Consider the following 12,094-nt stretch of genomic DNA (forward strand, 5'->3'; position numbering starts at 1 on the left):
AGGCTTCCTATAGCAGCACAAGCAGACCCTGCATGGACTCAAATGCTCTTCTGACAAGAAAGAGCTAGGAGTAGAGAAGGACGCTCAGAGTGACTACCCTGGAGGCTGCTGGATGGTGCTGGGCAGAGACCCTTCACAGGATCATGGAATCCTTTAGGTTGGAAAAGCCCTCTTAGATCATCGAGTCCAACTGTTGCCACAGCACAACCAACACCACTGACCCACGTCCCTGAGTGCCACATCTACAAGTCTGTGAAACCCCTCCAAGGATGGTGACTTCACCACTGCCCCCAGGGAAGCCTTTTGGTGAATAATTTTTCCCTAATATCCAAAGCAAACATCCCTTGGCACAACTTGAGGCTGTTTCCTCTTGTCCTGTCCCTTGTTCCCCCGGAGCAGAGCCCGACCCCCACCTGGCTGCACCCTCCCGTCAGAGAGTTGTAGAGAGAGAGAAGGTGCCCCCTGAACCTCCTTTTCTCCAGGTTGAGCCCCTCTGGCTCCCCATCCACTTCTGGTGCTCCAGCCCCCTCCCCAGCTCCATTCCTTTCTCTGGACACGCTTCAGCCCCTCAATATCGTTCTTGTCCTGGGGGGCCCGAAACCGATCCCAGAACTCGAGAAGCCTCAGCAGTGGCGCCCACAAAAGCTCAGCCACCGGCCCAGCAGCCTCAGCAGGCGGCCCGGGCCCTACGCAGCGGACGGGGGCCCTCTAGTGAGGGGCGGTGCGGCCCCGGCTCCGCCCCGGCCCGGAGCAGCCATGGCGGGGCTGGAGCCACTCTACGCCTTGGCAAGGGCCGTCATTTCCCGCCCGCAGGACGCTCTGGTCTGTGGCATCCACTGGGAGCTGGTCCGGCATGGCTACCGCTGCCTGGGCACCGGCGACCAGGTATGGGCCGAGCCGCGCTGCGGCGCCGCGGAGGCCTAGTAGGCCACGGTGAAGCCCCGGCCTTTCCTAATGCCGCTCGCCGGCGCCGTGCGGCCGAGCCCGGCGACCGCTGCCGGAGCCGGGGGAACCGCGCGGCGCCGGCGGTGTTGGGGCCACCCGGGCCGGTGCGGGGTCCGAGGGGCCTCGGTACTGCTGTGGAGGTCGGAACTGGCGACTGCGGGGTTGTGGAGTGTCCTGGTGTTGGCGGGGCGTCCCTGTGCTGTAGGGGGTGCCGCTCTTGGAGGGATGGCGGTGCTGACAGGATCCCGGTACTGGGGGGGCCGAGGGTCCCGATGCTGGGGCTGGTCTGTGGGATGTCGCAGGACGGGAGATCCTGTTGCTGATGCGATCATTATGACTTCGGGAAGGGAGTTAGTACAGTGCTAAGTGGAGCTTGGTGCTGAGGCAGAACTCTGTAATAAAACGGAGGTGTCCAGTGCAGTGCTGAGGAGTAAATGTACTGAGGTAATACTGGAGTGGGGGGCCAGTCTGGTTCTGGACCCAGTGCTAAGGTGGGGGTCTACTGAATTGGGATCCTGATGGGTGTTGGGAGAGTGCCTGATGTGGTGTTAGGGAGTAATGGGGGGTGCAGGACACTGTCATGGCAGAGAACCCTCCCCAGTACCAGAGGAGGGGACAGTGTAGGGCAGGGCCCCCAGCAGCACTGATGTGAGGCTGGGACAGACATGATGATAGCCTTCCCCCCTACCCCAGATAGCTCTGTGTCATGCTGGGGAGGTGAGGGGGAGAGTCTGGCAGGGAGGAGCATTGTCTCCCAGTCTGGGTATTTGTTACATCTTCCTCCTCAGCAAAGGGTGCTGTAGTCCCTCCTGTTCCAGCACAGGGATGCTGAGGGAGGCTGTCGCAGGCAGGGCCAGCCTGTAGGAAATACAGTCCTGCTTTTGCTGTCGAAACTGTGAAGGCACTGAGGGATCCCCTCCCAGAGACCTCAGTTCCCTCCTGGATCTCACTGTGCAGCCAAGACAAGACCCCCGCCCTAGGAGGTCATGCTGGGCTCCTGGGCAGGGTCTTGGCAGCCTGTCTGTTCTGTTGCAGCCAGGTCCCAATGAAAGGAAGTCAGAGCTGTTGCCCACCGGCTGGGAAGCCAATAAGGAGGTGTATACACTGCGCTACAAGTCCACGGACGATGCCCACGAGCTGCTGCTGAAGGCCATCATGGTGGAGGACAGTATGATCCTCAACGTCATGGTGAGCACCCATGTGGCCCAGGGGGTTTGGGGTCCTTTGGCTGAAAAGAACACCAGGGCAATTTCTTAAATGTTTGCTTTTGCTCGTTCTGCCTGGAAGTGGTGTTTGTCCCTCAGGATGGGGCAGACTCAGGGGGTGTTTGTGTGGCAGAAGATGTGGCCCAGCATGAAGCTGGTCAAACCCTTGCTGTGTCAGAGCAGTGGGACAGTTGGCCTTGAACACTGCAGCCCAGGAGCTGCCCTGCTTCTGTCCCTTTCCTAGCTCAGGACATCTCTGCAGCCCCCAACAAGCACCTTCTCCAGGTGGCTTTGCTCAGTGTTTCACCCTTTGCAGCCTGAACTGGGGAGAGGGAGCAGGGAAAATGTTGCTGTATGCTGGGGTTTGCTCCTGGGGATTCAGGCACAGCACAGGGATATGGCGGGAAGCAGGTGAGCCCCATTCTTTGTATCCCAAGCCTGGGGCTGGTGTTGTAGCTTCTCTGTCCCTCATTCCCAGCTCTGCCAGGCTGCTCACTCTGCTTTACCTGCATTTTTCCAGGATCGGAGCTCTCAGAAGGTGGCAGATGTGACCTTGGCAGTGGCTGACTACATCAACCCAGAGCACCTGGACGATTTCCACAAGTAATCTCAGTTTCCTGGTATTTTCTGCAGGAGGAAGTGTCCTGCTGGCATGGAGAGGGGGTCAGAAATCAGGTTGGGAGGAGCTTGTACTTACTCCCCAGTACAAACCCAGGCCAGCCCTGAAATGCAGCCAGAACTCTGTTCCATGCCTCCCTCTGCGCTGGCACAAGAGATTTAGAGGACAGTGGGATCATGGGTTGGAGCCTAGGGGAGGGCCACCCCACCTGGAGACAGGCCATTTATTTCCAGAGCATTGTGCTGGGTGGACACTGCCCAGGAGAATGACAGCTTCAGCCACATCTGCAGTGTCATGTGCTTTCCTCCAGTGCAAACTGGTTGGGTTGGAGCAGAAGGGAGTGGCTGGGTGACACCTTGCCCATCTGAAATGGGGTGAGGACTTTGATGCCCTTGTGTGCTGTTACCACTTCCTGTCCCCTCTGTGCTGCCAGCAGGGGACATGTTTTGTGCCAGGGACGCTTTGGGCTTGTCTGTCCACTCCCCATGCCTCTTGCAGCCTGTCCAGCACCCTGTGTCCTGGTGCCATGGCTACCCCAGCCCACTGCCTCCCCTCTCCTTGCTGCAGGGTGTACAAGAACACTGAGGAGCTGAGGACAAGGATAGCTTCAGGCATAATTGCTCCCCTCAGGGGCCCTGCAGAAAAGGCCGAAAAGGAGCCTGAGTCCAAAAGGGATGTGCACTGGGATGAGGACCCGCTCCGGCTCCCTCCCCGGCAGCCAGTGGGCACAAGAGCCCCATCCAGGTGAGTAAAGAGCGTGGGGCTGCTGAGAGCCCCCTGTCAGATGGGATGTGACCCAAACTACATGTCAGGTGCCCATCTCTCACATGTGGGATGGGGAGTGTAAGGGATCCAGACCTTCCCCAGCTGGATCAGCCTGGACACCTGGGTTTGATTTGGTTGCTGGAAAGGGATGGGCTGTTCTGGAGCTCTGTGTTGGACCGACAGACCCAGGAGGGAGCAGGCAGGGTCTGGGGCTGAGAGGTGAGGTGTGGGGTGAAGGACAGTGGCCCTGCTCTGTGCTGGCTGAGGGGCTGTTGGGGCTGGCAGAGCAAGGACACCAGTGGGAAGGACAGTTGCCATTGTGTGGCTGGGACACCAGAGATGCATCCAGCCAGGGTGGGGTGCAAGGCTTCCTCTTCTTGTTCTCCTGACCCCACTTTCCCCTTGGAACCATTGCTGGCAATGCTGGGTAGAGGGGACACATGGCACCTGCTTTGCCATCCCTTTCTGACACCTCCCAGTCATCCCTTGTACGTGGCAGGCGAGTTCCCCCTTCTCTCACACACACACTATGATGCCTTTTGGCTGGAAGTCAAGAGACACTGCAGTGGCTCTGCCATCTCTTGGGGACCAGCTGGGACATCTGGCTTGTGTGTCACCCCACTGCTGTCTGCTGCCTCTCAGGGTGCGAGAGGCTCCATGGGGAGGCCTGGGAAGACAGGCTGGAGCTGGGCACTGCTCTGAAACCATGTTACTGGCATGGATTATTGACAGGGAGATGTGCCAACTGGCTGCACGCCCACCACCCCACTGTCCCCACACTCCTAGAAGTGGGACTGTGACTGGGCTGGGACATGCTGGAGAGCCTGGCCTAGCCCAGACCTGCTTAGGGATCCCCTGGCATGGAAATTCCTGGTATATATGGACAGCTCCTCCTTGAAGCAGTGAGAACAACAGGCTCTCTTTTTCTCAGCAAGCTGCTGCCACACACATCAGTGTCCTCATCCAGCAACACCCTGGAGCAGGGAATGCTGTGTCCTGGGCCTGGGATGGCTCCCAGTGGCAGCTCCCTCACACAGGGTCCCACAGGTCCCAGGGCCCTCCAGGTGTTGCACTCTTTGCCATGGGAGAGCACCCATGGGCACAGCTCCATGCAGCTTCTCTACCCTTCCCTGAATATCTCGCTGTGTTCTGTGTTTCAGGCCTTCCCCCTTGAGCCCCTTTGCTGTTGGTGGGGAAGACCTGGACCCTTTTGGGTGAGTATGACTCTTGAAGCACACCCTACTCTGCCTTTGGGGGGTTTGGGGTGGTTGGAGACCACTGGAACAGCATCTAGCCAAGTGTCTCTGAGTGGGGATGGTGATGGGACAGTTGCTCAGTGCAAATTGTGAGGGACCAATTGACAGTTGCTAAAGCTCAGTATGGTTCTAATATTGTAATAAGATCCCGTCTCTTGCATAGATGATAAGTTGCAATCTGTGTCTGTTTAATAATCAGCTTGTATTAATTTAACACACAGTAATTCCTGCAGTAAATCAAAGCTGAATATGTCGTTAAGTGAATGTAAGCCTCTAATTTAAACAGTTACCAGCTGCTGTGTCTCCAGCCCAGCAGTCTGCAGAAGGGGTGGCTGAAAGCCGAGTTCACAGATTCTCAAGTCCTGTTGCAAGCCTCCCGGCTGTCTGAGGCACTTGGAGAAAGCTTGGGCAGAGGCTGGGCTGTCTGGGAGGCTGAGCTTCACAGATACATCCTTGATATTTGGTTTGGTCAGGCAAGGCGAACCTGTCATCTTCCACTCCAGTTAAAAGCACACAGTCAGACAATAACCAGCTTGTGGTGTCATTGCGCAGTGTCCTGCAGCCCAGAGGAGTCTCCTCTTTGGAACCACTCTCCTGTGGGGATGGCATTTTTTCCCCTTTTGCAAGACTTGGTTCTCCATGGGTTTGGCTAGAAAAGGGACAGCTAAATATGTCCCTGCTCAGCTGGAAAGAGAGGTCTGGAGCTGGAGGGACTGGAAGGAAACCGGATTGTACAAGGAGAGGGGATTCATTTTGGGGGAGGGTGTCCTTGTTTCTCTTGGTGCCTCCAGCCCTTCATCAGAGATTTCTCTGTAAATGACAAAAAAAAGATGGTAAATGGAAGCAGATTCGTGACACCTGCCAGTGCTGGAGACCCAGACTCTCAGGAATATGCTCTTGGGACCTGGCTGTCCTGGGGCACTTTGGGCAGCCGTTCTGGCCTAATGGAACTCATTAGCACGGTTGTTAATGACTTGTATGATGGCAGCAGTGTCCAGAGGCTCCAGCCTCATTTGCACAAAACCGACCGTGAGGAATGGCACTCGCAGCATGGGGCAGCTCTGAGGAGCCGCCGTGGTCAGCAAATGACTTCCAGGCAGTTCTTTGGAAAGGCTTGTGGGAGCCCAGCCGGCTCTTGCGACACCGTGCAGAGCAGGACAGGAAGCAGGGATGGAACATGGGTCTGCAGTGAGGGCCAGCTGGTCTGGTGCTTCTTGAAGGAACAGCCAGCACCTCTGCTATGGAGACAGGCTGAGAGATCTGGGGCTGTTCAGCCTGGAGAAGGCTCCAGGGGCACCTTAGAGCCCCTTACAGTTCCTAGAAGGGCTCCAAGAGAGCTGGAGAGGGACTTTGGACAAGGGCCTGAAGTGACAGGACAAAGGGGAAGGGTTTCCCACTGACAGCGGGTCAAGTTAGATTGGATATTGGGAAGAAATTCTTCCCTGTGAGGGTGATGAGATCCTGGCACAGGTTGTCCAGAGAAGCTGTGGCTGCCCCATCACTGGAAGTGTTCAAGATTGGATGGGGCTTGGGACAGCTTGGTCTAGTGGAAGATGTCCCTGCCTGTGGCAGGGGGTTGGAATAAGATGAGCTCTGAGGTCTCTTCCTACTCAAACAATTGTGGGATGTTCTGCAGGACTCTCTGTCTTTCTGCCATGGGCTGCCTCACTGGCTGGTCCTGGGAGCTTTCCTTCCCACGTGCCATGTGTCAGGTTAACCCCTTGTTCCCATGCTCAGCATTTCTTCTGCCGTTCTCTCTTTCCAGTGCCAATCTCATCTCCTTCTCTGCCTTTTCTCACTCCAGAGGTCGAAGTGGGGGAATGATTATGGACCCTCTCCACTCTGGCTTCCCACATCCTGGTATTGACCCATCGTCGGGCATCCCAGGCCGACTTCCCCCAGGAGCTGTCCCACCAGGCGCCAGATTTGACCCCTTTGGCCCGTTAGGAGCTGGGCGACCCGGGTAGGTCCTTGGCCATGCTTCCAGCCTGCCACTGGATCCCAGCTCATCCCTGTTGCTGCAGGCCTGAGCTCTCCTGTTTGACTCTGCTCTGAATTTCTTTCCAGGCCAGATCCTGACCACCTTCCCCCTCCAGGCTACGACGACATGTTCATGTGAGGAGTCACCACGTGGCTGCTCACAAACAAGTCTTCTGGGAAGCAGGGGCACTTTGCCTCTTCACTCCTCGTCTGATGGGCGTACATCTTTCCAGCAGCGTTTTCCTCCTCTCTGTTTTGGGCCACATTCCCATGTGTCCCATCAGCTATAAAGGCTTCCCTGTTTGCAGAATGGAAGAGGAGGCAGTAGTAGGTCATTTCTTTCCCTGCTCCTCTGAGGGTATCCGGCCATTTGCACCCAGCAAGGTGGGAGCACGGGGTGTGGAGTTCTGGGAGCGGCCTGGGTGTTGTGGGATTTCTCCTCTGCTTCTCTGGGGTGGCAGAGCTTGCTGCTGGGGTCTCACAAGTGGTGGGTGTGAGGAGGGAGCTGGCTCCTTGCTGCTCCTCTGCAGAAAACCACAGCAGACTTGTGAAGGGGACAGCCAGAGTGGGCTCCCCACAGAGTGGGTTTCTCTCTTGCTCTGTATCTGAGCAAGGCACTGATTGAAGGGCTGGAAAGCCCAACCCGCAGGGTCTCCATGGGCAGACCCCCAGCAGCAGCTGAGATTACAGCTTTGCCTGCTGGCTTTGAAGAGCAGCACCAGAAAAGCCTTTGATGTGCATGAGAAGAGAAAGATTGAATTCCTGGCTCACCTTGCCCCCTCTCTTTCCTGCAGCTGTGGTGTTTTTCATTCCTGGGGTGTAATTGAAGCCCTGCAGGCAGTGTGGCGAGGGGTGCCCACTGGGCGCTGCAGGAGTGTGGGTGCTTTGCAAAAGAGTTTTCTAGAACACATTCTCCTGCTGTCAGTCTTGTTGTGTGTGGCTCTGCCTGGCTGGCTTGGGGAGAATGGCTGAGATCTGCATGGCTCAGGCTCCTGAGCTCTCTCTAGCAACCCCCCATCCCCACAGATTCCCCAGGTCAGTTGATTTTGGGCCTGCAGCTCATCTCTCCTGCCAGGGGCTCATGCTGTTTTTCTTCTCGTGGTTTGATCTCTTAGAAGGATGTTCAGGAGACTGAAATAAAAACCTGACAACAGTGTTGTGCTGGTGCTTACTGGGGTGTCCCCCTGTGTTCCCTACTGTGCAGGGGGAAGCCCCAGAGCCTTTCTGGAGGCAGAGATTCCATGCTGGGAACTCGCTTTGTATCTTCCCCTGAGCAGCAGCGCTTTTCCAAGACGATGTAACTGTATTAGGAAAATGGAGAACAGCCCAGCCCTGCTCCTGCAGTAATTGCCTCTCCAGGGCATTGAATGCTGTTGGAACGCTGCACACAGCTGCGTTGGCAGAAATAAAAAAGGGCAAGGGATCCCCCCATCTCTCCCTTTTCCCAAAAGGCTTTTCCTTTTAAAACCTCTTTGCCTACAAATGCAGTTAATAAAGCTGTGTTATGGTGTGTGCCACCCTGGGCTCTGCACATGTGGGAGCAGGGAAGACCAGCTGGAGAAATCTGGTGCTGGGAGCAGCTGGAGCATCCCCTGCATCTCCCCGGGGCTCATGCATGGACCCCCATTTGTGGAGGGGCTGGTTCTGAGCCCAGACCCACTGAACTATGCAGAGGTTTTTCAGAGGAAGTCCCACCTGCAGACGCACGTGTGGGCTGTGGGCAGTACCCATGACCAGAGCAGCATGGGAAGGATGGAGAGAGACACACGGCTCAGTGAGGCCATTGCTCTGGCTATCCCCTCTGGCTCCTGGGACAGCCTGTGCCCATCCACAGCTTCGTTGCAGGAGAAAAGCTCCCAGCCCTAATGCTGGGGTTGAGAGACTGCAGACCCCAACCTTACTGCGTGAGGGAGCAGAAACAGCTTTGGCCTCATCGAGAGGCCCCTCTCTGCGGGGGGCGGCTGTTTTCTGTGCCTGAATTAATCATGTTCTGCGACCTTCCAGGAGGGAGAGACGCAGCCGGCTTTGATGGGGCTAATTAAAGCGAGTCAGCGCCGGGAGAGGCTGCGGCAGGGCGAGGAACCGGCTTTTGTCTGCAGCGCCTGGCCCCGGCGGGTCCATGGTGTTGTGCAGCTGGGAAACAGGTGGCAGAGGAGGGGAGTGGGTTCCAAAGGGGACAAATGTCCGATTCAGGCCTTTGCCTGAGCCTCTGGGCTCCCAGGGCCGACCCATCTGCTCTCCAGAAAGGATGGGTAAAAGGAGGAAAGGATCCTCCTCTCCATGTCACAGGACAGGATAGTGGATACAGGAGACTGTCCCCACAGTTGGCTTGGGTCCCACCAAAGGGCCTGGAGTATGGCAGAGGTGGCTCCTGAGAACCAGTGATCCCAAGCACATCCTTTATTCCATCTGTAGGGCTTGTGGCCAGCACAAACTCCATTCCCTGACAATGCCTGGGAGGCAGCCGACCCCATGGTGGGTTTGTACCACAGTGGCTGTGACAGCCAGGTCTCCCTTCAGCAGGAGGGACAGTTCAGGCCCTCAGCCATGTGTCCCTGTCCCCAGCACTGCTGTTTCTACCCTAAGTGACAGAAAACATTAACATGCATGGGAGCACAGTAACACACCCCACATTAATTTTTATGGGGAGGCTGTGAGGAGCGGCTGGGGCTGGGTGCGCAGTCTTGGCACAGGCTCAGCCTCCCTCCGCCAGCAGCAGCACTTCCACTACACGTTTGAAGAGAGGCACTGGATTATTGGTAATGGCTCAGGATCCCCAGAGAGTCCTTCAGGCCATCTGCCAGCCCGCCCAGCCCACAGCACCTGCCTGCATGCTCCCGATGGGATGGCAGAACCCCCCGGCGTCGCTAATTACTCTGCAGCCGGCGCTACATCCCTTGGATCCTGGGTGCAGGGAAGCCGTGTGTGTGGCCCAGCTGGAAAACAAAGCAGCCCCCGTTATATGGAACTGGGAAAGGCACACTAGGCCCTCCCTGCTTGCGTTGCTTGCTCCTGGCACAAACAAAGCCCCAAAACACCAGCACTGGGGGACTGGAGGGCCATTGACCCTCATTCCACTCAGGCTGCACAGCATCAGCCTTTCCCAGCCAGATTTTTCTCAGCACTCTGGAATATTTTGGATTGCTTCCTACTACTCCTCTGCACATTAAGCACCACATGCTAGTGCCTCTTCCCCAGTGCCTGCCAGAGTGATGAAGGGACAGCCAGGTCAGACAGCTCTACATCTCTCTGTCGCAGCCACCCTACACCTCAGCGTAGGGGAGCCTGTGTACAAAATCACATCCCAGCCCTGGAGTTCTCTGTGGGGAATCTTCTTTAATGGCACTCCTTCCTTGACACAGTTGGTTCATTGTAAATAGATCTCTCTCCATGTAGAGGCTTCCCCCCAGTCCTGCAGGGACTCAAGGCACAGTCCAGCAACGTGCTGACAAAACAATAACAGCCCCTTCCTGCAGTCTCTTGAGTAGCCTCGTGCTCTAATCCATGGTAGTATTTCTCATGCTCACATACAGCAGGTGCTCAGCAGCTGTAACCTTCACCAGGCTCAGCCTTTCATCCTGAAAACACTCTTTCCATCTTATTTAAAGTAACAAAAAGGGATGAGGATGATTTCTCCATCTAACGGGTTTATTTTTCTAATCCAGACATGCAGGGCCAGTGCTGAGTTACAGGAGGGACATACTGCCTTCTCAGGGCAAAGCCTTGGGAAGGCTCAGAGCTCCCCCTTTCTCCCCTTCTCTTCTTCTCTTTCCTCCCCTCTCTTCCCTCCCACGGCATCACCCCCTCGTCCACCCTAGGGCCCCTCAGGGACAGCCACAATGACATTTGTCCCCCCTGCTCTCCTTGGACCCTTCATTTGGCCCCTCGGGCTCTGCTTAAAGTCCCTGGGCTGTTGGGGACAGGGAATGCTTGTTTGGGGATGGGGGCACAGCCACCCATTTCACTCCAAGTATGGTTTCATCCCAGGGAAAGGTTCCTGGGTGTCAGGATTGCAGGTGTGAGGTGATTTGAGTTGGTTTCCTGGGATCCTACGATAAATACAGAGCATTGCTGGTGATGTGGTGACAGGGAGAGGGGCATGTGGCCCTTCACAGCAGCGGGAAGAATCATCTGCAAAGCATTATAGGAAAACACAGGGCAGAGGACACTGTCCCCAGCATACGAGGGGACACTGGAAGCCCTAGAATAAAACCCAACCCAGGTAACCAGATGTAAATATCACTTTTGTGTCAGGCTGTCTGGGGGGATTTGTCCCTGCCTGAGAACGTTTGAAGTGGGTAACTTAAGGGGTGGATTGAAAACTGGTGGCAGTTCATGATAAGGAGCACCTTTTGTGGGTCTGCATTTTCCAATGGGATAATTATTTCCCTTTCCCAGCACATTGCTCATGCCCATTTCTCTTTCCAGAGAACATTGTGCTTTAATGACGCTTCATGTTTAATTCCCGAGATGCAATTTTACCTTCACACCACAGACAACGGCCCTTGAATCAGCAGAAAGGCCAGCGTGGGGACACCCCAGCAGCAGCACTGCCAGGCCAGCGTGGGACACAGCCACCACGTCACCTCGAGGCACTGAGAATCATTTGCTCTCTTCTGTGTGGAGCACCATGATTTTTGAAGAGGCCATTCCGGGGCTGCTGGTGGTAGTGGGATGCTTGGCACAGTGCAGGCGCGTGTCCTGGCCTTCATCCCGCTGTGCAGAATGGGGCTGGTGGGGTGTGAGGGCTGAGGGGTGGCAGGGGGCTGGACCCCACCCCATGGGTGGTGGGCATGCTTGCTGCCTCTTCTTCTGCCCGAAGCAGTGCAAGCACCAGCTCTGTGCCAGAGTTTTACAGGAAACTATTGCTAAAACTGGTCACTGATGGCAGAAACAGATCTGTTGGGAGGAGCAGTCAGGTCCTGGCTGTGGGAAGGAGCTCAGTCTCACATCCAGCCCAGGCTGCAGCTGACCATGGCACAGAAATCCCACGGGTGCCTTGATCGTGCCACTGCCATGATGCTGGTGGCAGGATCCCATCCAGGAAAGTGCTGGGGAGACAACACGGGATCCCAAGGCCATGCTGTCCCAGTGCTGGTGGTGGGGAACAACCCAGGCCAGGACCATGCAGTCCGGTGGAGTATCCCAAAGCCTCATCATTCCGGTGCTGTTGGGCCAGAGCACCATCCAAGGAGGGTTCAAGGAGGTGAAAATGGTGGCTGAAGGCTAGCGTAGGCAAAGTCTCACCCAATGGTGTCGGTGTTGGGGTGCAGCAAGGGGACCCCGTTTCTGCCAACGGCGGGGGATCCCCGGGGTGCACAGGG

The 12,094-nt window shown here is 56.4% G+C and overlaps 1 protein-coding gene across 1 annotated transcript; it reads left to right on the forward strand.

Moving 5' to 3' along the window:
• Positions 1-734: 734 nt before the first annotated feature.
• On the forward strand, positions 735-7,923 carry PSMF1 (proteasome inhibitor subunit 1). The gene is made up of 7 exons (XM_082292949.1): positions 735-885; positions 1,981-2,133; positions 2,671-2,753; positions 3,337-3,513; positions 4,695-4,748; positions 6,595-6,753; positions 6,858-7,923. Exons 1-7 carry the CDS (start codon positions 757-759, stop codon positions 6,907-6,909), a joined length of 807 nt encoding a protein of 268 aa, XP_082149075.1. The 5' UTR covers positions 735-756; the 3' UTR covers positions 6,910-7,923.
• Positions 7,924-12,094: the final 4,171 nt, after the last annotated feature.

Source organism: Coloeus monedula (genome assembly GCF_965178545.1).
Source record: "Coloeus monedula genome assembly, chromosome: 17".
NCBI classification, from domain to species: Eukaryota; Metazoa; Chordata; class Aves; order Passeriformes; family Corvidae; genus Coloeus; species Coloeus monedula.